This window comes from Anastrepha ludens, chromosome 2 (genome assembly GCF_028408465.1).
Source record: "Anastrepha ludens isolate Willacy chromosome 2, idAnaLude1.1, whole genome shotgun sequence".
NCBI lineage: Eukaryota > Metazoa > Arthropoda > Insecta > Diptera > Tephritidae > Anastrepha > Anastrepha ludens.
The window spans coordinates 169,010,381-169,037,919 of record NC_071498.1 but is presented as its reverse complement, the minus strand read 5'-3'; the positions used below and the strand labels follow the sequence as shown (position 1 = coordinate 169,037,919).

Genomic DNA, 27,539 nt, shown 5'->3' with positions numbered 1-27,539 from the left:
ACGGCGCTACGTGCCACACAAGCAACGAAACCATTGAACTTTTACGGGAAAAATTTCCGGACCGTGTCATCTCTCGAAGAGGTGATCACAGTTGGCCACCGAGATCTTGTGATTTAACACCTTGTGACTTTTTTCTTTGGGGCCACATGAAAGAGAAGGTCTACGCCAACAGCCCAGGGTCGATTCAATACCTCAAAGATGGAATTCGTGAGGTTATCGAGGACATACGGCAGCCACTTTGCAATTCGATTATGGAAAATTTCATGAAAAGGATATTGCCCTGTAAGCGTGTTCGTGATAGTCATTTGCTTGATGTTATTTTCCACTATTAACAGCATACCTTCCTCTTTATAATGAAATAAACATCCGATCATTTAATATATATTAAAAAATAACATTTGTCTTTGAATATCAAAAAAACACCTTTTATTAAATAACCCTTCACTATCAATCTTCTCCATTATATCAACAGCTCTGGCTGGCTGTAGATATCTGCCTGTTGGAGGTCTCATAATGATATCAAAACGGCGCGTTAGTGCTACTTGAAGAGTCCCAGATGGGTCATGAACCATTTCACCTACCTACCCACCTACACTCGGCTACGACGGCGGTTAGTTATATGACTTTTCGATGCATTACTTACTATATAAAAAACAGCTGAACATTAGAAAGTCAAAAGAGGCTAACACGTTTATTATATTGGAAGTTTTTTTGTTCAACAACTGCTATTTTTATAGAAATTCGTTTCATTTGTTTTAGTAGCAATAAATGTCATGCCACTGTGCATTTCTCCTTATGTAAATATGTAAGTTAGTATACCAGACACCTATAAATACTTTCAGGAACTGAACTTATGTAAGTGCGTATGCATTTGCATTTTACGTATTGGAAATTATATATGTACATATGTATGTATGTATGTAAGTAAGTTATCTCCAAAATTTAATGGCGACTTGAGAAATACGGGATTGCAAATTGCAAATTGTTGTTGTTTTCGGCTAATAAGCTGTCTTTTGTTTATTTTTTTTTTGGTTTTTGCTCCTCAATACAGTAATTATTCATTAAGGTCTGTCAGCCTGCATACAAATTAATCTTATTATTAAGGCAATCATGTGGCAAACAAATGCTCATTGTCACAACCTTCAAAACCACAAAATGTGCGATTAACCGCAAAACGTAAAATGAAAATATTAAATTTCAGAAAAAGATTTTGTTTACCCATTCGAAATGTAAAAGGTAAGAAAAAAGTAAAAACAGTTGCCTAAGTGAAATGATTTGTAAATTTCCGCAACGATCATTACATACTAATGAGTGCTGAATTGCGTATGAGTGAAATTGTTGCGTATGTATCTATGTACAATAGATATGTATGTATGTACCTATGTACGTCCCAAGAGGGCACGGGTTTTGGGGTGCAAACCAATAAAGGATGTCACTTTTCTCACATTTAGCACGACAAGTTAATTAAAAATGCAATCATTGCTCGAGAATTAGACTCCAAACAATAAAAAATAGTGTCGGCCAAAACATGCAAATTATGCAGTTTGTCGTCGTGTTTTCACACCAGTAACACAAGTGAACTGGTTTACCAGTTATTTACGGCATGACTATATACAATCTGTGCGGTTTAAGAACCTCTTATTACGTGTTTGACGTCTAAGCCAGACAGTTGTTCGAGACCCTCGAACAGCGGTTGCCCAGGGTTAATATTCTGTCCTTCCATAGGGCAGGACATTCACAGAGGAAACTGAAGATTATTTCCTTTTTTCTCCGGTTCTTTACAACTGTGACAGTATGTATTGTGAGATATACCCATTTTGGCCGCTTGTTCTCCGATAGACCAAAAGCCGGTTATGACTGCCGTTAGGCTCCAGGCGTCCCGTCGTTTCATGTTTAACAATGTTGACGATTGCTTGAGGTTGTAGGTGGGCCATAATATTCTGCTAATTTTGCGTGTCGTCTGGTCGCTCCATCTACAATCCGCGATTCGAAGGTATTTTAGGGAAATTGCGTTCTTGACTGCACCTAATGGTGTAAATACCAGTACTGCAAGAACGTTATTCATGGCAGATCCCTCTCTTGCCAGTTCATCTGCTTTTTCGTTACCTTCAATATTCCGATGTCCCGGGATCCAAATTAAGGTAACTTTATGGTTTTCACTCAAGGTGGAAAGGCTATTCCTACTTTGATCCACCACCATAGAGGTCGTTGTAGCTGAATCCAGTGTGTGCAGCTTGGCTATCCGAAAAATAGCGATATTGCCCTTAAAAGAGAAATCTGCGATTAGTAGCCTTCAAGCTTCCCCAATTGCCAGTACTTCCGCCTGAAAGACACTGCAGGCATTAGGACGACACACAGATTTTTTCAATTTTAAGTCTCTGAGAATATATGCCAGCTTCAACACCACAATCCATTTTACTGTCATCTGTATAGGATGTAGTATCGAAGTTGTTTAGTGAGAATCCCTTATTCCATTCCTCTTTAGATGGAGAGAGGGTGGCAAAATTCCTATTGAATGTTACCGACGAGACGATGTAGTCAGTCCTCACCGAGGTTAACTGAGTTTGTCGCAATAATAGGCTGGCATGACCATACGTTTTTTCTTTCCAGCGACCCGCTTCACTTAGCCTAAATGCACTCATGGTTGCCGTCTTCTTAATGTGTAGGTCTATTGGGGTAATGTGTGTCAGGGCGTTGAGTGCCTCCCTAGGACATAAACTGATTGCACCGATCGTTATTGCACAGGCTGATCTTTGTATTCTGCCGAGTAATTTGATGTTGTATTCTGTCTCTAAAGCTTTCCACCAAACCACCATACGTTAAAATAGGTCGAATAACCGCCTTATACAACCATAATGTATGCTTAGGTTGAAGACCCCATCTTCTTCCAAGCATACGTTTATAGGCATATAAAGCAATTTCTGCTTCCCTTACCCGTTCTTCTATGTTTAATTTCCAGTTAAGTTTGGAGTCCAAAATTACCCCTAAGTATCATACTTTGCACTGGATGAAAGTGAGAGGGTTTGTCCGTTAATATTTTGTAGGGTAAAAATTGGTACCTTATATCTGGTCGTAAATAACATGAGTTCTATTTTACGCGCGTTAAAACTTAGGCCACTGCCTGAAGCCCAAGAGTTAAGCTCGCCTAGCGCCCTATGAGTGATCCCACTGATCGCATTGGGAGACAGTCCTGATGCCATTAACACCACATCATCATCGAACGCACGCAACCACTTTTACCCCGCCTGCATTAAGTTTTATTAAGATTTTGCTAATCACACATAACCAAAGAAGTGGAGATAGTACTCCTCCCTGTGGAGTACCCCTATGGACTCTCTTAGTTATCTTGATATTACCCATATTAGCTCGAATGGTCCTGGTTTCTAGCATAGATATGATCCAATTGCTGTTAGAATTTTCCACCCCAAGTCTATTAACGCCCGTTGGTTAGCATCAGTGCTGATGCAGTGCTTACTTTTCTCAGAGGTTGTTTACTCTCTTCGGAAATGGGTGAAACGCAATTCTAGTTTGAAATTTTGTTTCTTGTTTTTGTAGCTAATAATGACCAACTTACGAGAATGAAAGATCATTTTAATTATTGGTCTACCCAAAGCCTACTTAAGAACTACGATGCCTTGCATGAGCTGTATTTTATAAGCACGTAAGCCAAGATCCATGGCGGTCGCCGTAGCCGAATGGGTTGGTGCGTGACTACCATTCGGAATTCACAGAGAGAACGTCGGTTCGAGTCTCGGTGAAACACCAAAATTAAGAAAAACATTTTTCTAATAGCGGTCGCCCCTCGGCAGGCAATGGCAAACCTCCGAGTGTTTTTCTGCCATGAAAAAGCTTTTCATAAAAATATCTGCCGTTCGGAGTCGGCTTGAAACTGTAGGTCCCTCCATTTGTGGAACAACATCAAGACGCACACCACAAATATGAGGAGGAGCTCGGCCAACAACCCAAAAAAGGGTGTACGCGCCAATTATACATACAAGCCAAGATCCTTACGCAAAAATTTCCACGTAGTGGAAACACAAAGGCCAAAAAGTTGAGAACGACGACAAATCGCCGTTTCGGCGTCTTCTTCCACACTTCGCGCTATGAACTTCGCGGAGAGATTTTCAAAGTAAATTTCCATAAATGGAAATATTGTTCTAGCGTTAAAAGAATCATGATGACTTGCCAAATCTCACTGAAGAGAAATGTTGTTGTTGTTAACATCATAGGTAGCCCTGTCAGTGTAGGCATATCATCGTTCGTCTTCGTCTAGCTCATCTAAGGGTAGGCCCAGGAAACATGCTGTTTCGACAGGTTGGGTCCAAAGGGAGAGGGGGTTAGATGAGTCGGTTTGAGGGGGCATGTGAAGAGGTGGTTAGTGTCGTGCGGGGTACCTTCACATGCCGGACATGTGTTTAGTATGTCAGGGTCGATTCTGGATATGTAGGAGTTTAACCTGCTACAGTATCCAGAACGTAGTTGTGCCAGTGTTACACGGGTCTCACGGGGAAGCTGGAGCTCTTCATATGCGATAGGTGGTGGTTGGACTCCGATTACGGCATTCACAGGACGGGAGTTCAAGAAGGTGGTAACGGTCTCCCGGTGAATGTCGTTTATAGACTGTCTAAATACTGTCCGGTCCAGTAGGTTACGGTCAGTCTTGTCCTGGATATCGCCAGCGTAGTCAAGGAGGTGTCTCCTGACGTGCCTGGGAGGCGGTTCGGGCTCAAGCAGGTGTCTGCAGGGGTGAGACCTACGGTAACATCCGAGCAGGAACTGCTTGCTGAGCAATTTGTTGTGCTCCGGAAATGGGAGCATTTGAGGACCTTGTTGCGATTTTGGACTTTAGTGGCAATTGCGGTTGTATGTGCAGAGAAGGAGTGCAAGCTGTCAAAGATTACACCCAAAATTTTGGGGTTATTCACAATCGGAATTGGTGTGTCGTCGACTTTTACCTTAAGGGACAGCTTGACCTCCTTTGTCCAGGTGGTGAAAAGGGTCGCCGTGGACTTGGTGGGGGAAAGTTGGAGATTCCTCGCAGTGAAAAAGCGAGAAAGGTCGGTGAGGTAGTTGTTCACTTTGGAACACAGGCCATCGATGTCATTGCCCGACGCCATTATCGTGCAATCGTCAGCGTATGAGATCAGGGAAACTCCCGCTGGTGGTTGGGGGAGCTTCGAGATGTAGAAGTTAAAAAGCAAAGGTGAAAGGACACCACCCTGCGGTACGCCTTGCTTAATCTTCCTCTGCTTTGACATTTGATCTCGAAAAATCACAGACGAGTGCCGACCGCTCAGGTAGTTCGCGGACCACCTCTTCAGCCCTGGCGGGAGTGTCGACTGATAAATGTCATCTAGTAGCGTGGAATGGCTGACTGTATCGAAAGCCTTCTTTAGGTCCAACGCTACTAGGACAGTCCTCTCGCAGGGGCGGTTTTGGTTAAGCCCGCGATTTATCTGGGCGTTTATGGCGGTGAGTGCAGTGGTGGTGCTGTGCACTCGTCGGAAACCGTGCTGATGTGGGACTGGGGCCAGGTGTTTCGTGTAGAGTGGGAGTAGGTGGGCTTCAAGTGTCTTCACTACTGGGGAAAGGAGAGTTATCGGCCGATAAGACTCCCCTTGGTTGGCGGGTTTCCCAGGTTTCAGTAGTGGGACCACTCTCCCTGCTTTCCACTTGTCAGGGATGATGAGAGTGGCCATGGACAGATTGAAAACCCTTGTGAGAAATCCTACTCCCAGGGGTCCCAGATGCTTCAGCATCAGCGCGTTTAAGCCGTCAGGGCCAATATCTTTCGATGATTTCGACTTGTTGATGGCCCCCTGAACCTCATCACCGGAGAAAGTAAGTGGCGCACTGTTGTTCGTCAGTTTGTGCAGCCTTCTGGTAGCACGACGCTTGGTTCTGTCGCCCGGAGGATGCAATATAAAAAGCCGGCTAAAATAGCTCGCGCATCTCTTCGGGTCCGACGAAGTGCAACCGTTGAAGGTGATAGCCACCTTGTCGTTGTGCTTCGTCGGGTTTGACAGAGACCTAACGGTGGACCAGAGCTTACTCACCCCAGAGGTGAGGTTGCAGGTCTTCAGGTGCTCAACCCATTTAGTCCGCTTATGCTGGTTTACCAGTTGCCGGATCTCCAAATTGAGATCCCTTATGCGGGGATCCCCGGGATCGGCCTGGCGTAGGTGGTCACGCTCGTTTGCTAAACTGGCTGCTTCGGCTGGGAAATGAGGACGAATGTCCTTATAACTTCCAGCTGGAATGAAGCGAGCCGCAGCAGCTGTGAGCACCTTGCGGAATGCGCGTTCGCCTACGCGCACATCAGTGGGGATGGGAAGAGCGGCGAAGGTTTCCTCGGTGAATTCCGTGAAGCCGGCCCAATTAGCTTTTTTAAAGTTAAAATAGGGCCGGTGATTCGCGGAAACGAAGTCGGCAGGTCTCTCGATCGAGACGATAATGGGCAAGTGGTCTGATGCAAGCGATAGCATAGGTCGCCACGTTATGCTATTTATCAGACCAGCGCTAGCAATTGTTAGGTCAGGCGAGCTACTGCAATTGCCCACTACACTAGTGGGGGCGTCGTCGTTCACTGTGCTGAATGTCGAGTCGTCTATCTGTTCTACCAGTTGCTGTCCCCTACGATCATTTGGCAGGCTTGAAAGCCAAAGATCGTGATGCGCATTAAAGTCACCTACAACCAATCGGTTTTCACCTCTGATGAGCGCACCTATATCAGGGTGATATCCTGCCGGGCAGCAGGTGACAGGGGGTATATATATGTTAAATATTTCGAGCTCGGAATCGCCTGACCGGACAGCTATGCCTTGACATTCTAAGGTGCTGTCCCTGCGGTCGATTCCTTCATCGATAATACGATACTTCACAGTGTGGTGGACTATAAACGCTAGGCCGCCACCATTGTCTCGCTCGCGATCGTGTCTGTGCACGTTATAGCCATCCCTGGTGATCAGAGATGACCTAGCGTGCAGCTTTGTTTCTTGGACCGCAGCTATCTTAATACTGTGCCGGCTCATAAAGTCGACTATCTCGTCGACCTTACTCGTAAGTCCGTTGCAGTTGAATTGGAGAAACTTGAAGCTTCTCGGTGAGGTCAGTGTGATTCGGGGGGTGAGGGACGCGTGGTGTTGTCTGCGTTGGGCCTGCTGCGCAATCCACTGTGGCTGTTGCGGCCTAATGGTGGTGGGCGGCCGCGCCTCCGAGGGCGGTAGTGGGTGCAGAGCTCTGCAGCAGGGGGCAACGTAGGCAGTTGTCCACTCACGGGTGGTGCGCAGGTCGGAACATCTCCGAAAATGACACCAGCCATTGCAGGAATTGCACTGGACTGTTACCAGTCAACACCGTCTGCCATTCTCAGCTATCAAACCATAATTATCGATATCGATAGTTCTCATGCAGTTAAAAACACCCGATATTAGAATTATTTCCATAATCTCATAAGTTATATTTTACAACTTTATGAATTATTTACATGCGAGTAGCTGTAAAAGAGTTGAGCATTTAACTCTATCAGACTGACCTCCAATTGGAATAGCAATTTCAGTGTATGAGTGCGTTTGTGTGCATCATTTGTTTCATTATATCTATGAATATTCCTCATAAATCCACTGGGCTTTATGAGCTTTGTTTCTCGACTAAATCAACGTTTTTAATTTATGATAAAATAAGGAAGTTCATACAAATAATTGCTTACCTCTTAATTAATACCTTTATTTGTTCAGTCATACGTACATTGAACTCGGAGGGCTGAACCTACAACTAAATAGGAAATATGTACATACATATATTGCATTTATCACCTAGAAGCTTGTTATTGTTTTTCGTATTACTCAAAAAGCCTATAAAAGTAACTTTGTGTCAGATATTTGATGTTCTTTAGATGATCCATCAAGTAAATATTTTAAGCGCTGATATTATGATTTTTCTGGCTCATGCACTTAAATAAATACCTTTATTGTAAGTACGCAGTATTTGTTGTTTTGAAATGGTTTTGTTGTTGTTAATTTTAACAGTTCACAAAACCCTGCCCAGCACAGTGAAGTCATCGACCGTCGTCGCCATCCATCTCATCTAATGGTAGACCCATGAAACTGGCTGTTTCGATAGGACGAGACTAGAGGGAAAGAGTTGCAAGAATAGTGGATAGTGAAGAGGTGGTTAGTGTCGTGAGGGATAACTTCACACGCTGTGTATATGTATGTATATGGAGTTTGTCTAACTCATTTCTGAATAAGTAGGAGATTAACCTGCTATAATTTTGTGCCAAAATAACGCATGACTCACTACGCAGCTGAAGTTCTTTGTGTGCGATGGGTGGAAGTTGGATTACGATAATGACATTCGTGGAGTGAGAGTTCATAAAAGTAGTAATGTACTCTCGGTGAATGGTCTTTGATGATGGTTAATTTCTATATATACAAGGTGGCGCAAAATTTAATCATCCAGATTTGTTTTTTAATAGCTTTAGGTAGGTGGGTAGGTAAAATGGCAAGAGTGCTGCCACAGGCACACTTCAAGTAGCGTTTATATGCCGTTTTGATATCATAATGTGGACCATTACCTGTGTAAAGACAAATTTTTGGAAATAGAAAACCTTCTACAGCCATCCAGTGCTGTTGTTGTAGCGGAGGAGAGAAAAGGGATCTAGGCTGGAGAATTTCTTCAAGTCATCCCCAAAGGGCACGCTAAGAAATCTCAAGCGCCTAGCCGCCAGAGCCGAACCTTCGCAGATAAAGTGTTCAACAGTCTCTTTCTCTGCAGGATCCCCAAAGCTTCTGCAATAGGGGTTGTATGGAATTCCAAGCTTCTCCGCATGAGTACCGATCACCCAATGAACAGTGAACACCGCAATGAGTTTGGAAAATGAATGGCGGGGGATTCCCATCACCTTAAGCGTTCTGTTTCTATCGTATTGGGACCACAGTGCTTTCGAAATAGCACACGGTGAGACAGACCTCTTTCTGACTTGCGCTTTGTTTTTAGAAAAAATTGTGTAGTTTCCGTTTAACAACACACAAAGGGGGAGAGGTGGACAGCTGAAACCAGTTCTGTCGACCCCTTCCTGGCAAGCTCGTCGGCAATTTTATTTGCCTCTATATTCTTGTGCCCAGGAACACAGGTAAGGGAAACGTTTCAGGCACGTTCAAGACATTTGAGTTCCTCCTTACAGGAGTTCACCAGAAGAGAGCTGCAATACGGCGACGACAGGGCCTTGATCGCAGCTTGGCTATCGGAAAAATATGAATGTCTTCCTCCCAACAGCGATCCCGAAACATTTTGCATGCTTGCAGGATCGCAAAGACCTCTGCTTGAAAAACGCTGCTCGTTTCCGGCAGTTTAAATGAAACCAAATTGCTGGCTGATTTAGAGAAAACCCCCGCTCCCACTCCAGATTCCATCTTGGATCCGCTTTACTACTAAATAAAAAAATGATTTTGAGTGATTAAAATATTTATTTTGACCTTTACGCACCCCATTGCCCGTTTGTTTGCTGTCACATATAATGGACGCACGACGCTATTTGCAAAAATTATAAAGCTTCCAATAGGGTGGTTAATTTTTGTACCTTCTTGCATATTTTTCAGTCAAAATATCTTTGTTTCTTTAAAAAATTACTCAGATTAATTTATGGAGATCAGATACGGTGGTTTAATAAAGAACTCGGACACCCAAGTGATATGGTTTTACTTAAAAAAATAGATATTAAAATTAAAATCGAATGCGTTTATGCGTTACATTAATTTTCGTTCTTCAAGCGTCTTTTTCAAAACTGCAAGAAAACGTAAACAAACTTCAACTCATTCGTACATAGAAAATACAAACATAAAAACTTAGTAAAATATATGAGAAAAAAGAACTGGGACATTTATATAAAGTAGAGTTAGGCAAATAATATTTAAGAAAAAACAACATAATTAGTCGGCAAGCCTTTATTTTCTCGCACAGTATTCAGCCTTCTTTGTATAGATTCGGGCAACTTCTTGCAAATTAAAGGATCCATTTTCCTTCACTCTTCTTTAATAGCATCTTCTGGGCCTTTCTTATTTCTATTAACAAGGTTTTTCAGTTGGTTTTCCAAATCAGCCCACAGATGTTCAATTATATTGATGTCTGCAGATTGTGGAGGTGTTTCAAGTACTTTATTGCAGTTGTGCATAAGCCATAGACGGGAACCAAGTACCTTACGCTTGGGATCGTTGCCTTGATAGTACTGGAAATTGTCCTTCATTCCCAACTTTTCAGCACTTTGGACCAAATTTTCTTTCATAATTGTTAGATATTGTTTGTTATGTACCACACCGTTAATGAAGCTAACATTTCTAGTACCAGCAGGAGACATACAATACCATATCATTAACGACCCACCCCCATGTTTAACCGTCGGACTTAAGTTTTTTTCCAGCAACTCTTCAATAGGACTTCTGTACTAATATGATTTTCCATCTGACCTAAATATGTTAAACTAGCTTTCATCTGGCAATAAAATGTGCTTCCAGCACTCGAAATCCTTATCCCCATGACGCTTTGCGATTTTATTCTTTTGTGTCGGTTAATCTCGCTGATGAAAGGTTTTTTTCGTGCAGCTTTTCCATTATAATTATTCTTTCGCAAAACTATACGTACACGAGGTGTGTTCAAAAAGTATGGCGAATTTTGTGTTTTTTCAAAAATTATTTATTTATTCATAATATCTATTTTGTCCCCTTCAAAGTAATCCCCATGAGATATTATGCACTTGTGCCAACGTTTCTTCCAATCTTCGAAGCACTTCAAAAAATCACTTTTTTATCTTGTTCAGCTCCTCCTTCGATGCCGTCTTTATCTCGTCAATCGTAGCGTAGCGTCGTCCTTTGCTGGGCCTTTTCAGTTTCGGGAACAAGAAAAAGTCACAGGGGGCCAGTTCTGGGGAACACGATGGCTGTGGCATCATTAGTGTGATGTTTTTGGCCAAAAAGTCGCGCACAAGCAACGATGTGTGAGCAGGGGCGTTAACGTGATGTAAGACCCAATTTTTGTTCTTCCACAAATCCGGGCAAATTGCGCATAACTTGCAGGTAATATTCCTTATTGACCGTTTTACCCTGTGGCAAGAACTCACTGTGGTAGAATGCACAACGCCCCTCCAATCGAAGAAAACGGGAAGCAAAACTTTTACATTCGATCGAACTTAGCGCGCTTTTTTCGGTCTTGGTTCGTGCGGCAGCATCCATTGAGATGATTGAGCTTTGGTTTCCACGTCATAACCATAAACCCACGATTCGTCACCAGTTATGACCCTCTGGAGCAAATTAGGGTCGACGCGGAAAGAATCCAACATCTCATTAGGAATGTTCATGCGATGCTGCTTTTGGTCGAAATTGAGCAGTTTTGGTATGAATTTTGCGGCGACCCCTCTCATGTACAAATCATTGAAAAAAATCGAATGGCACGACCCAGTCGATATGTCTAAAATTCAAAATTCGCAATACTTTTTGAACACACCTCCTACTTTGGGGTCGTAGTTAATATTAAGGTGTTGGGTGACTTCTGTTGCGATCTTAGGAGCGTTCAAATTTGTATTTCTCGTAATTTTTTGCACTATCCACCGTTCATCTGCATCCGAAAACATTTTTGATTGTCCCGATTTCTTCCTATTTTCCACGGATTAGGTTTCTTTGAAACATTCACGTCGTATATAGTCGAACGGTGCCTATCCACTATTTCTGCGATTTCTCGAACGATTTTACCCTTTTCATGATGACTAATAATGAATTTTCTGACTTCAATTGAGCTGTCCACGCTGTCTACCCATGTTTATAATTTGGACTTTTATTCCACAAAACACGACTGCAATTTTATTTTAATTTATAGCTTTTGTTTTTTTCTTTGCACTTTTCTACCGAGAGCTAATTGATTGTGGAATTCCCTGTTTTAAAGTGCCAACTAATTGCATTAATCGGACATCTGGCGACTTCTTTTTTGACATGAATTTTGCGAATGCTGCATTATAAATTTTTTATAACAAGGAGGTGATGGATTTGTAAATTATTATTACTATTTTTAAAATCTTATTTGAATACCCAATAGAAAAAAAAAATTAAAAATTTAACTTGCATTTCTTACAAAAACTTTGAATTTGAAGCTGCATGCCATGTATGACTGAGTTCTTTATTGAGCCACTGTACGTTATGAAAGTATACCGGTTGAGGGTTAAATTTTGATCAAAATAAAAGCTAATTAATTTTGCACTCAAGTTGTCCTCCTTAACGGCAGACCTGCCACTATCAAAGAACACATATACAGCCACGTATGCAGATGATAATGTTGTCATGACCAGGAGTACCCTTCCCTCAATTGCTTCTGATTAGCTACAAGAAAACCTTAACAGTGTTAGCGACTGGATGAAAAAATGGCGCATAAAAGCTAACGAAAGCAAATCGGCGCAGATAGCATTCACTTTTCAAAATGGCTCATGTCCTGCCGTATCTCTTAACAACGCTCCTATACCTCAAACAGACAATGCCAAATATTTAGGTATTCTATATATTAGACCGGCGTCTTACTTGGCGATCGCATATGTTTTTACAGCGAAAGCAGCTTGGACTTAAATTGCGATCACTTCACTGGTTAATCGGCTACAATTCAGCACTTACACAAGACAATAAAGTGCTTATCTATAAATCTATTCTGAAACCGGCATGGAGTTCAATTATGAGGCTCAGCTGCAAAATCAAATCTAGAAATCATGCAAAGATTTCAGTCAAAGGTGCTCCGCATGTGTGCCAATGCGCCAAAGTTCTAAAAAACAAAAAAACACCAGTCTAACGGTTAGACGCGATAAAGTGAAACCTAAACCGTAAAACAAACTGAGAGAGAATAAGACGAAAGCAGCATTAGGAGCAAGATAATTATAGGTTCATTATAATATTGCTATAAAGTTCATATTTTATTTTCTTCATTTTATTATTATTCATCCTCAATGTTTTCAATTTCAACAAATGATACGAGTTGCTTATGATAGCTAAAATATGATACAAATGCTTTGGTTTCGATGTTGTCAACATGTCTTTGAAATACCGCGTCAATGGTTGTTTTTGATCGTGTTGTCGATTCAGTGCGATTGTTACACATTTTTAAATTGAATGTTGTATTGAGAACGTCAATTAAAGGAACCGCTGTGCCCAATGCAAAATTTACGTTAAAATCGCCACTTAAAATCATTGGAACTTTATTGTAATCTTTTCTAAGTATCCGCGATACTTCTGGTGTATACTTTATTAAATTTTCGTGAATGAATTCCGTGATGCTATTTATTGATTTTTTTTTTCTGTCGATATTCACGACACTTTTCTGCATTATTTTTCGGCATAATTGCGGTAAATATTTAAAAATGAAAATATTTACGAATATAAAAATACACACGCGGTTGCTATTATGAGTGTCCCCAGCAAAACCTGCGTGACCGAAACTCTAACACAATTACATTTTTTTGAATGTTACAAACACATATGCACGCAGGTTTTGCTGGGGCGTGACCGAAACTCTAACACAATTACACATATGCATTCGTATTTGTTTGAAAATCGACTTTTTTTTGGTTCTCCGTCACCTTTGGAAAATGTGTAAACAGTAAGCAAACTTTATTCATATATTTTTCCTCATTTTTGCATCAGTAAAATTAAACAAACGCCGTAGCCGAATGGGTTGGTGCGTGACTACTATTCAGAATTCACAGAGAGAACGTCAGTTCGAATCTCGGTGAAAACACCAAAATTAAGGAAAACTATTTTTCTTATAGCGCTCACCCCTCAGCAGGCAATGGCAAAACACCGAGTGTATTTCTGCCATGAAAAAAAGCTCCTCATAAACATATCATAAAATAAAATAAAATAACTGTATAAAAGAAAATTTGTTCTTGTGATTCGAACCAAGGATTTTGGATCGGAAGCTCACATTGCTAGCCGCTCGGCTATCGCGCCATGCTGTCGGCGCTGGCCTAAAAGTTATTTAGTTCGTCGCTACGTGTATATGTAATATTCGTAGCCAAGAGTGTCTCTTTTTTCGTTTCACTTTTTCTCAAATCACTCCCAATGATTCTAAAGAAGTTTTCACTTCAAAAAGTTGTCCTGAAATGCCGTACGCACCTTGTATAATTTTATTTTATTAATGCAAATTTTGGTCGAATGCTGTTACACATATTCGAAGTATTTCGAAAGTCAACTACATAGAATAAGGCTATACGTAATAAAAATATTCCAATGCGGAAGTTCAGAAATAATTATTTATTCACACCTCGACAATTTTAAACTTGTACTTATAATATAAAATATTGATTTGTGTGCAAAAAAATTACAAATCTGAGTTGTTTTTGTTGTTGAAATGAAACCCGTAACAACAACCAGCATGAAAATTAAAACATCCAACTTTTTTGCGCAATATTTCAAGTTCACCAGCTGGCGGTGGTGTTTAAGCGCATGATAAATAATTATACAAAAAACTAAAATATAATACAAGTTTTCATATATGTACATACATATGTCAACTATAACTGCGAACTGTCACCGCTAGTCACCCACGTTGTAATTTGTACGTGTTTTCATTTGCATTCCAGTCACGCAGACGCCTGCGGTTAGGAGTGAATATTAAATAATTTGTTTACGCACATAATTTCACATTAATTAAGGATTTCTTCATAGAAGTAATATCGCACTTAAAAAAAACTATAAGCGTAATACACCTGTGTGCAAAATAATAGTAGTGAAATGAATTAACAATTTCAGCCTTGAAATTCAACGGAGAATCTCTCTTGCCAAAAAGTGCTACTTTGGGCTAAGTAGACAATTGAGTAGTAAAGTCCGCTCTCGACGAGCAAAAGTAACACTTTATAAGGCTTTCATCATGCCCGTCTTATCATATGGCGCAGAAGCGTGAACGATGACAACATCCGATGAAGCGACGCTTGGAGTGTTTGAGAAAAAGATGCTGCGGAAGATTTTTGAAACTTTTAACGTTGGCAAGGGCGAGTATCGTAGACGATGGAACAACGAGCTGTATGTGCTTTAGGTAGGTAGGTAAGATGGCAAGAGTACCCTAGGTACACTACAAGTAGCACTTACGTGTCGTATTGATACGATAATGTGGAACACTACCTGTGAAAGGATTTAAGGAGGAGTGACCAGTGAACACCGCAATGAGTTTGGAAATTCAATGGCGGGGGATTCCCATCACCTTAAGCTTTCTGTTTCTATCATATTGAGGCCATAGTGCTTTTGAAATAGCACACGATGAGACAGACCTCCATCTATATTGCGCGTTTTTTAGAAAGAAATTGTGTTGTTTCCCTTTAACAACGCCTAAGGGGATACCGATGTCTGCGAAGGGGACAGCTGGAACCGGTTCTGCCGACACCTTCCTGGCAAGCTCATCGGCAATTTCATTTCCCTCCATATTCCTGTGCCCAGTAACCCAGATAAGGGAAATGTTTCCTACACGTTCGAGACGTTTGAGTTCCTCCTTACAGGAGTTCACGAGAAGAGAGCTGCAATACGACGACGACAGTGCCTTGATTGCAGCTTGATTATCGGAAAAAATATTAATGTTGCCCTCCCAACAGCGATCCCGAAACATTTTGCATGCCTGCAGGATCGCGAAGACCTCTGCTTGAAAAACGCTGCTTGTTCCGAGACCGAAATGCTGGCTGATTTAGAGTAAACCCCCACTTCCACTCCAGACTCCATTTTGGGTCGGTCAGTGAAAACAGAGGTATCTATATCCGTACCGACTCTCCCCTCTTTCCAATCTTGTCTGCTCGGAAAGATAGCCCTAGCACAACCCTCAAAGCACAGTTTGCGGATGGAGAGGTCAGTGCGAATAACAGAGAAGGAAAGAGAGATCTGATTCAAGATGCTACTATGTCCTGCAGGAAGTTGTCTCCAAAGGCCAATCTCCTTCAGCCTAATAGCACTCTGAGCAGCAATGGATTTAACCTGCAGAGGAAGTAAGTGCAGAATAACGTTGAGCGTAGCAGTGGGACATGTTCTACAAGCACCAGTGATGCCCACACATGCAGTTCTCTGCACTCTCTCTAATTTAGTGCTGTTGTAGCCCTTCTGAAGAGCTACCCACCAAACTAGGCAACCGTATGTCAAAATTGGCAGAACCACTAAGTTGTACATCCAAAGTACGACACGTGGCTTGAGACCCCATTTTTTGCCGAACATAGATTTGTATGAGCTTTAGTGCAGCGAATAAAGATCCGACGTTGGCTGGTTCATGTCGCTCGAATGGATGGAAAGGCTCCGGCTCTTAAAGTATTTGATGCGGTGCCAGTTGGTGGTAGTAGAGGAAGAGGAAGGCCTCCTCTGCGTTGGAAAAATCGAGAGGAGAAGGACTTTACTGCACTTGGTGTGTCCAACTGGCGCTGGTTAGCACGAGAAAGAAATGACTGGCGCGCTTCGTTAAACTTGGCCAAAATCGCTTAGACGATTATCGCTCCAATCAAGAAGAGAAGATGAATTCACTAGTTTTAACTATTTTTTTTTTTTTTGTATTTAATATTTTTTTATGTTTTCATAAAAAAATCCATGCAACTTAAAACTTCAAACTTTGTATTGTATAAAATTGACCAAAAAAATAAATTAACAAATTGTAAAGAATGCATCAAATTTCCAACATGTTCAAATTTTTAATTTTTTTAATTTGGGTATGCAGTTTTAAAGTCCACTCAATATTAATATAACGAAATACGAGTTTCACGTGGCGCAAAATTCTCGTTGATTTTTGAAATTTTTTTCGCTGAAGTGTTAAGTATTTTCTTCCATATAATACATTTTCGAATATGTGCGAATTTTGAGCGACTTCAAACTGAGACTTTCTCAAATTAAAATTCAATTTACTATAAAACTGCATACCTTTAAATTTTCTAAAGATTCTTCAACACGAATTTTGAGATACTTCAAACTGAGACTTCCTCAAACTAAAATTCAGTTCGCTATAAAACTGAATACCTTTAAATTTTCTAATGATTCTTCAGCACGATTTTTGAGTGACTTCAAACTTTGACTTTCTCAAACTAAAATTCTGTTTACTATAAAACTGCATACCTTGAAGTTTTCTAAAGATTTTGAATAAAATGCTCACAATTTTTATGACAAGATTTTCAAATTTGCTACATTTGAATGAATTTTATACAGGGTTGCCCATATTCGACGGACCCGACGGATTTCGATGACTCTTTGGGCCCATTCCAATCGACGAGGGTTGTCCGCAGGCAACAATCTTTGCGTCAATTGAATCTTATACGGGAATAAATACAAATCGATGCGGATAATTCGTTGTAAAGGGGTCCGAGCAATGCCCAACTGCTGAGAACGGCGATTTTGGGATGTCCTTGGCGACCCCTTGGTCGGTTTTGATTTGGCGAGCATCACCAGTCGAAAACCTTTCGAACAAACGTTTAATGGTGTTCTTAGAAGGCGCACTTTTCACATTATTTAATTTTTTATACGCACGTTGCGTTTTCACAATTGACTTCTTTTGTTAAATGTAAATTTCAACAATTCCAACGCGGTATGTCATTAAGCGATCTGACGTCTCTGTCAAAAGATACAGGGTTGCCAGATGGGTCCGTCGAATATTGGCAATCCTGTACAAAGTTTGGTGTCATAAGTTATATGGTTTTTGTTGTAGGAGCCACTATATTTCTGTTAGAACAAAAAAAAAATTAAATACAAAAAAAATTAAATGCAAAAATATATTAAGATAGTTACAACTTTGTAATGCGCAGCGCTACTATTATTTTGCACACAGATGTGCATGCATGAATAAAAAATCATATTGTAAGAATTATGGTAATTGACTGATTGGGCAATACCCAACCGGAATTGTCGAAATATGTACATATGTACGTATGTAACCAAGTGACATTTTCGCTTTATATTCGTGCTCTCGTTTTTTTGATGGCCCTCGTATTAAGTACTTTGGCTTAATTATTCTTACAGTTAGGCAAATCCAGATAACCTCTGGTTACAACTGAATGTCTAGATGTCGAATTGTCTACGTTTGCCTGGGTTTTACGCATCATAACTCTAATTCAATTAGCGCTGATTAGATTTTATTTCTACAAGGTTGATTTATTTTTGTGTTTAGTAGGTCGGAGACGTAAATGGATATTACGGCGTAGTTGAATACCGCACGAAAGTGGAAATGTGTTTTATAGTATTACTCAATCGGTATGATTTGGGAAAAATGATAGGGCTTTCATAAGGCGCACGACAACTATATTTGATTGCCATGATTGCCATACCTTTTTTCACGTCCCTAACTTCTGTGTTTGAGCTTCGTTGGCGTTTTAAGGGCAAAATTCAAAGTGAAAGCCCATGCGAACTCATCCCACTCAATCATTGTATACCCACACTAGGTCCGAACGGAACTTTTTCCACTCATATTCCGCCAACGGATGAGTGAGTGGGGTGCAACATTTGGAGGCAGGGCATGGCAAACATGTTTACGGATGACTCGAAGTTGGACGGAAGAGTTTGTGGGGAAGAATTCTGCGAGGAGCTCCTCATCAAGCTCAAATTTAGGCGTCCGGGCTACTGTAGTATTTTCCAAGCGGAAGCAGTGGACTGGTTGCGCAATTCGGCAATTACTGTAAGGGATGTAATTATTGTAAATATGTAAATAGAGCCTTGGGTTCATTGTTTCCGCATTCGAAATTAGTTGGGGAATACCTAGCTTCTCTCTCGATTGCATCCGAACAATTCGATATCAGCCTCATTTGGGTTCTCGCTCACAACGGCATAGAAGGAAGCTGCTGAGCATATGAGATGGCTAGACAGGGAACTCTGGTGACGGTTTCACCGCAAAATGGGAGGATTGAGGTTCCCTTGAGAAACTGTGGTCTGCTCCGGGAAAAATGCGCTAGTGCGCTAACATGCAAAGTCGCGAGATTTTTCTGGCGACGGGAACATCGAGGATGCTCCAGGGAACTTCTAAGGCTAACGAAGCTGCAGCTCTCGAATTTGGTGGGTATCCTTACCGCACATTGTCCGTTAGGTGTCCATGCGGTGAGACTTGGAATTGGCTCAAGTCCGTTCTGCAGAAGCTGTCTGGAGGATGAGACGCAATTATCTCAGCTGCCTTGCTCTCGTCGGGCAAAGATTTGGACATCTGGGCTCTCACTTTTAAGCTACACCTGCGGATATTGCTGGTTTAACTATCACACAACTGGTGAAGTTCATCAGTAGCTTGAAGCAACTAATTGCGAACGTAAATTAGCTACCGTCGGCGTCGTCATAAGTGAATGGGCATCATCCTCTAATCCCAAGGCCCCTTTTTACCTCCCTCCTCTCCTCGCCGGTATGGCATCACAACGGACGAATTTTGAATATTTGTCCAGGTGGGCTCCTCGCAAGGGCAACCATTTATCCTAACCTAACCTAACCATCCCAATGGAAAATTTGGGTATTACAAGACAAAAAATATGTGTGACTCGCCCTAATTATTGATAAATTAAATTGAGTTTTCCGAAGACGAATAAAAAACACGATGTGTGATACTCATCGTTTTAATTCCGAATAATCAAAATAGTGATGACATATTTACCAGAGATGTGATTAACTGACATACGCATTGTTACATTTGTAGGGTTGATATTCAAAGTATCATATTTCAACAATTATGACATATCTGAGTCTACCAAAAAAAATGTTTCACTTCTATGTGTGCAAAAATTTTATTTTATGTACTGACTCATAAGTCGCCAGAACTGCAAATACTAAAGTATACAAACATACATATTGTACATACATCAAATTTTAGTGAGAAGTATAAATCAACTTAAATGAGGAAGTAAACGATCATTTGACTAATAAAAGTCGCAGACAAAAGTTCATAGAGAAAAATCAAAGAAAAGCATAACGTCAATTAGCCTGAAAGCAATTAAAATTTAAAGACTTTCTGTATGAAATTTTATGAGAAAATTACTAGTAATCGTTTTTGACAGATTTTCAGATTTTGCTAAGTAAAATAATTGCCTTACTTAATACTATACTTGGTAATAGTACGAGTATAATCGATCGAGATTCGCCTCATTATCGGTGATGAGAGATGCTAGCGAAATGGCGAAATGTCAGGTTTGCTATTTAGCTATGATGAAAAAGCAAATTGTGAGGGGAACTTCGGCTGCCACATCACGGGAGCATTCGCCAGCCAAAATCAATATATTCACACACTCGTCCAATTAGTCGTTCTTCAGATGGCAACGATGTGTCGTTGGTTGATTTATTCCGTATATCACCAACAGAATCTCTTTTTTTTTTGTTAACACACCTCAAGTAATGTCAGCCCATCAGCTGATTCTGTCAAATTCGCTCAAAGCCGAATAACGGTCTGTTAAAGAGCTGACCTGTGAAATTTTTTCACCATAAAATTGTGCGAGCAACGCAGAGAAAAATATGAATTGCGTCGGGAAAAAAGTCTTGTCTAAATAGTCAAGTCTACTTGTAACTTATAGCCATCGTGGAATGACTTATTGTGTGAAGGGTCGAGAACCGAATTTATTAATTCGGCTGTTTTTCATTTGCTCCATTTAATTCCAAATTTCTTTTCTCACAATCTCCATACATTTACGGATAGGCCTTTAAGTTTTTGCTCACGCTTGTATTTCTGAAATAGGTTTTTAAAAAAGGAAGGAAAGAACGATATGTTCTTATAGTGCTGAGATAGTCGTTAGGTTTATTCCATAGACTTTACTTTTGAGGGACTCCCACAGAAAAAAGTCCATAGGGGTAAGATCAGGCGACCTGGGTGGCCAGGATATGTCGCCGAAACGAATTATCAGCTTGTTGGGGAAGAAATCATGCACTATCGCCATTATCTCTCTGGTCGTGTACGGCCTAACGCCATCTCGCTAAAGCCATGTGCGTGTCCTGAAAAAAGGATGTTCTCTCATTATTGGCAGAAAATAATCCTTCAGCGTTCGGCGATAAGAGACTCGTTCACAGAAATTGTTTGTCTTTGAGGATTTCAAAAAATATGGACCAATTATTCCACTATTTTACTATGCACAACTAGGACTTTGGGACTGTGAAGTGACTGCTGATGTTTTAATACTGTGTTTCATCCTTTAGGTGACCAATAAAGGCAATTTTGCTTATTTGCAAATGTTAAGTTTAAGTACTTGCTCAATTTGAATTTTGAAGGAGTGAGACCTAAGATCCTTCCTGAATATTTCAGCTGCTTTCTTGCGCTCAGACTGACACGGATTATTGGGCAAGCATGTAGTGACGTGTTCGATATTTTCATTTCTTCTCGTTGTCCTGCTGGGTCTCGGCCGTGAGCTGTTAGCCACCGAACTTGTTTCCCGAAACCTTTGCACCCATGACCGAATCAAATCTGCGCTTGGGGCATCACGTAAACGTCCAACACTTTAACGTAAGCAAAATCTAAACGGGCAGTTGCATAGATGACTAGATGTGAAATCCTTTTTTTCGTAAGAGTGCTGTACCTATAAATGTGCATTTTTTTTAACATTTGTCAGTAATGCCACACGGGAAGAAATGTAGAATGGCTATTTTTTTACCAAAAATTTTGAGTTTTTAGTTTCCACACCACCATTGAGGTTAGTACCATATTTAGTGTGCGGTTGCTCAGTAGGCTGATATCACTCGTATACACCTACATACAAGGTGAAGTCCAAAACTAACAAGACTGAACTAAAATAGAAACGACAAGAGCTTTGCTCTGATAACTTCTAATTTATTTACTCAAAATAGTCCCCTCTGGTCTCGATGCACTGCTTTGCGCAATCTAAAAGCTATTCGAAAGAGTGTTTCAGGTCATTGACCGGAATGTCCTTCAGGATGTCGGTACAAGCGTTTTGGATGATCTCTATGGACTCAGAACGTTTTTCTTTCATGGCCAAGTGCAATTTTCCGAATAGGTAGAAGTCACAGTGACCCGTATCAGGTGAATACGGTGAGTGAATGATGGTTAAAATGCGATTTCTAGTCAAAAAATCAGTCACAATAATAGATCGATGGCATGGTGCATTATCATGCAATAAGCGCCACCCTCCTCCTTCGCGGTATTCAGGGCGAATTCGCCGAATGCGATGCTACAAACGCTTCAAAACGCCAGGATAGAAAATTGCATTGACGTTTTGATCCCTTGCAAGGAACTCCTTGTGGACAATTCCCTTGGAATCGTAAAAACAAATGAGCATCGACTTGATTTTTGACTTCTCCAAACGTGATTGTTTGGGTGGTGACTCGTCTGGGGCCTTCCATTCGGCACTTGGCGCTTAGTTTCAGGTTCATGTTGGAAACACCACGTTTCATCACCAGTTACAATGTTGCAAAGGAAGTTCTCATCTTTTCTCGCCTCTTTAATGAGGTCTTTCGAATGTTGAATTCTGAGCAATTTTTGGTTCTTAGTGCACTTGTGCGGAATAAAACGTGGACAAACCTTTCCTGAGCCCAAATGATCACTTAAAATGCGATAAGTTGATGTTTTGGAGGTATTCAACTCAGATTCCATGAATTTCAACGACGAATTCGATTCATTTTTTATCAATTTATGAACAATTTCGATGGAGTCTTCGGTGATTACTGCTTGTGGGCGGCCCGTATTTTCATTGTCATTTATGTCCTCACAACAATCTCTGAAACGTGTAAACCACTCATGAAATCTGGCACGAGATATACAATCACGCCATAAACTTTTTTCATCAATTCGAAGGTTTCCGTAAAGGTTTTGCCGATTTTAAAACAATTTGATATTAGCTCTTTGTTCGAAACTCATTTTTGTACCGTTGACACAAACATACTGACACTTTAGACGCAATAACTTCCCTTCCACTGAACCGAATGTCACCAAGGTTTCACTATAAGTCAGCTAGGGATGGAACTTCCAACGCATTAAATCATTAAAAAGATGGCATTATCAAAAACATTTTTATGACACCAGTCTTGTTTCTCTTGGATTTCGCCTTGTATAATGCGCGTATAATTGCTTCACGTCTAGGGGAAGCAAAAGAAAATTGTATCCAATATCTATTGGTATCTGCCATGTTTTCTGCTCCTTAAAAGCTACCTGTGATTCGAATGCGGTCTAAAGCTATAGTGCCCTCATATGGTGCGCTTGTATGATAGTAGCAACTGGCAAGATTACCGCAAAGAATACTGATTGTAAATATTTTAAATTTTTTTTTAATTTAAATATATGCATAACTTTCTTGCAGGACACTATTCTTTTTATGCGTCTTACCAAATATCCTTAATGGTTTTCATGTCTCCTCATATACGCTGCTGGGCCATTTGCCTGAAGATCAGTGGTGCGTTGTGTCCGATCTTCAGTCCACCAATTGGTCCGTTGGCGAACAACGGCACATATCACAACATAATCTCGACACGCGTGGCTGTACAATATGGCATTACGATTACGAGCAGCTGAGTACGATGACCTACGAAGATGCGCTCAACTATGTTGAAAACCAAGCTGAGACCGGCTCACCAGCAGAGATTCCGTGCCTTTCACGTGGCGTATACGCTTACTCGGATGCCGAAACCACATTCGTGGCCGATTGGGATCTGGTGTGCGATCGTGCTATACAGCGCACCTCAGCACAGGTGGCCATATCGTTGGGCAAATTTTTTGGTTCCTTCTCTTTTGGCGTTTTTGCCGATAAGTGAGTATTTTAATTGAATAAAATTGTGACAAAAACCACAATATTGCATTATTTCACAGATTTGGACGTAAAACTTCCTTCACATTGGGTGCTGTCTTTTTCATAGCGTCCAGCCTTTTATGCACATTCTCACCCTGGTATTGGCTTTTCTTAGCGGGTCGTTTCGGTTTGGGTGCCGCATCGTCGGGTCTTTTCTATCCGGCTTTCACAATGAGTAAATACATGAACGCATTAATTTTTTGTTTTTAATTTATTAAAAATCAAAATTTGTTGTTGACATTTTTCAGTCGTGGAAAATATCTGCTTGCGCCACCGTTCCTGGATGTCAATCGCTTTTTCGGGCTCTTATCCGGTTGGTATGATCTTGATGGCCATTGCTGGATATTTCGTGCCTCAATGGCGTTATCTGCAGCTGACTCTCACAGTACCGTCAGTTTTGTTGATACTCAATTGCTTGTAAGTTTGGCTTTGTTCGCCTTTGTTCTTCTTATTTTATTTGGTGCCAAATTTTATTTATTTATATTTATAAAACTATGTATTTTGCAATTGCTAATCTATACGAGTATACATATCTATGTATGGATGTGTGTACGCAAGTTAATTAAATATTTTTGTATTTATTCTAATTTCATAAATGCTACTGTTTATTTTTGATAAACGATGGCTGCTCTAATGTCATTGCACTGCGTTGTGGCTGCTGTTTATGATGGATGCTGTTATCATCAATGCTCTTTCGCGCACTTGCCTTCGCACTCACACATTTTCCTGTATTCAGTTTAATGAATGAATCGCCACGTTGGCTTATAACGAAGAAACGCTACAATGACGCCTACCGAATCTTATTCAAGCAGAAATGTCACTACGAAATTCAGAAGGAATCCATTGAAGCCATCACCGATAAGCAGGCCGTAAGTTGTTATTTTACATTTCATATATGTATGTATACGCATACTTGTGTACCTACATAAAAGGGCCTTTCAAAAAGACCATTCGAAATATATTAGGCTAGAGAAATATTCGATTTTTAACGCAATTTGTGTTGTGTTCAGTTCTTACTGATATATGGAAAATCAATGTGCAAGGAGAAAATTTCTTCACAAAATCAGAGCGCCATTCAAAAATATTCTGCGCTCTGTAAAGGATGATCGGATTGAAGGTACTTTTTCCAATATGGTTTTCTTGACAGATCCCGCGTGACTACTGTCAAACTGCATATAAAGGGTGGTTAAGTTTCAAGGGCCGGTGTTGATTTTGAAAAAGTACAATTTTTTTACGAAATTATTATCATTTTTCTTTATTATGATAATATTGGTATGGCTCAATTACGTATGGAATAAAATTATCGGCCAAATGGCTGCCGCGGCCTCGGCGGCACACCTCCATCCGATGGTCCAAATTTTCAATGACGCTGAGGCATAATTGAGGTTCTATGCCGTTAATGTGCCGAATTATCTCATCCTTTAGCTCTTGAATTGTTGCTGGCTTATCGACGTACACCTTTTCCTTTAAATAACGCCAAAGAAAAAAGTCCAATGATGTCAAATCACATGATCTTGGTGGCCAATTGACATCGCCGCGACGTGAGATTATTCGGCCATCAAATTTTTCGCGCAAAAGAGCCATTGTTTCGTTAGCTGTGTGATAAGTGGCACCGTCCTGTTGAAACCACATATCGTCCACATCCATATCTTCCAATTCGGGCCATAAAAAGCTCGTTATCATCTCACGATAGCGAACACTATTCACAGTAACTGCCTGACCGGCCTCAGTTTGGAAAAAATACGACCCAAATACGTCGCCGGCCCATAAACCGCACCAAGCAGTCACTCTTTGTGGGTGCATTAGTTTTTCGGCAATCACTCTGGGATTTTCATTCGCCTAAGTGCGGCAATTCTGCTTACTGACGAATCCACTGAGGTGAAAATGTGCCTCATCACTGAAGATGATTTTCTTCACGAAGTGCGCGATATGCATTTTGATTTGAACGCCCGTTTTCATAATAAGCCTGAATAACTTTAACGCGTTGCTCGATTGTGTATCTTTCCATGGTTCGAATTGTTAGTCTGAAATTTAAAAATGTCAAATGAAATGCAGAAAAAAACCTGACGTTTAGGTGTTGTTCACATTCAATATCGGCCCTTGAAATTTAACCATTCTTTATAATTTTTTTCAGTACATATTCATTGACATTTCGTCATGGAAAGACTTACGCCTCAACAACGTTTATAAATCGTAAAATTGTATTGCGTTGGCAACTAATTAATTGCGGATTTTTTTTAGAAAATCAAAGACAATTTTTTCATGGAACTAAATAGCTTTATTCTGTAATGTATTGCCCATTTTGATCAATGACCTTTTGCCATCTTTCCGGCAGCAGCATAAACCCACGTTCATAAAACTTCTGGTTTTTATTAGCAAACTGAATCAGGTACGATTTGCTAATTGAAATTTTTACCATTCAAGGAGTTTTGTAAAGATCGAAACAAAAAGTAATCAGATGGTGAAAGGTCAGGACTATGTGGTGGATGTGGCAAAACATCCCAACCAAGCTCAAATAATTTTTTTGGACTGGCCAAAGGTGTGTGTGACCTTATCAATTCGGGCCGCTTTTCTTCAACTGCATCGTTTAATTTCGTTAGTAGTTCAATGAAGACATCGGAATTGATCGTTCGGTTTGGTGGTAAGAGTTCAAAGTAGACAATTCCTTTGTAATCCCACCAATTTGCTAACAAAACCTTCTTTTGATGAATTTCAACTTTTTATGTTGTTGGAGTTGGTTCACCTAGCCTGCTGCACGATCTTTCCACTTGATATTCTTGTAAACAACCCATTTCTCATCGCCAGTTATCAGTCGTTTTAAAAATGGATCATTTTCATTAAGTTTCTTTAGCAAATCGCAGCTCTTAATGCGTTGCGTTAAATGCGTTTCTTTCAGTTCGTGAGGAACCCATGTATTATCGAGTTTTTGAACACAGCCAAGTTCTTTTAAAGGGTAACACCACTGTACACGCGTAAAATAAACACGATTTTTAAAGAATTTTTTTGTATAGAAGGAAAGGGAAAACAATTACTCTGATTTGGGAAGTTATTACTTATATACTAAAATACAAAACTACAAAGTTTGATCGAAAAATTTTACAAAATGGCGGCATTGGAGACATTTTTGTAATGTGGTTTCTCTTGAAGGAGCTCCGCGGCACGCAGCACAGAGGGTGCAAATTTTAATCTGGAACAAAGAAACATTTTTTTTCTTAATCTAGATAAAAATAGCTAGAGAAACACGTAGGGGATTTAAAAAATATTTATTTTTGTGGAATTAGCAAGCATTTGAAGGAAAAAACTCTATTTTGGTCTAAAAAAACGGCACTTAAATAATTATAACAATCGTTTAAATAAATCTATCGAAAATCCCCTACGCTCATCTCTTAAGAAGGTTATTATACAGACGTAGTGAAAAACCTGATTAAAAATATTTAAAATTGTTTGAGTTATGCTGCGTGCCAATTTCAGAAAACGTGTTTTGAGAAAAACGCGTTTAAAGTTTGGAAATTTGGAGAAGTCGTTAGGTAGCAGTCACTAACGCTTGGTAAAAAGCTTAAAATATTTATGAAATAAACTTCGGTAACGTATAAAACTTTTTGTTCTGTATTTTAAAAGGTTCAAAGAATTTTTTAAGCTTATAAAAAAAATCAGTTTTTTGAAATTTCTACAGTGGTGTTACCCCTTAAGTGATTTTCAATGCTTGTATGTGATACATGAAGTTTCTCTGTAATCTCACGTATTGTACTATGACGATTCGAATCGATTATTGCTTTGATTAGGTCGTCATCAAGTTCAACTGAACGACCAGAGCGTT

The 27,539-nt window shown here is 40.3% G+C and overlaps 1 protein-coding gene across 1 annotated transcript in view; it reads left to right on the top strand.

The window, feature by feature from the left end:
* Positions 1–27,539, top strand: part of LOC128855823 (organic cation transporter protein) — a 63,639-nt gene that overhangs the window by 31,742 nt on the left and 4,358 nt on the right. Inside the window, exons 2-5 of the mRNA XM_054091023.1 lie at positions 23,237–23,683; positions 23,743–23,897; positions 23,971–24,139; positions 24,459–24,591. Coding sequence (XP_053946998.1) covers positions 23,237–23,683; positions 23,743–23,897; positions 23,971–24,139; positions 24,459–24,591 — 904 coding nt within the window. The remainder of the gene's footprint in view (positions 1–23,236; positions 23,684–23,742; positions 23,898–23,970; positions 24,140–24,458; positions 24,592–27,539) is intronic.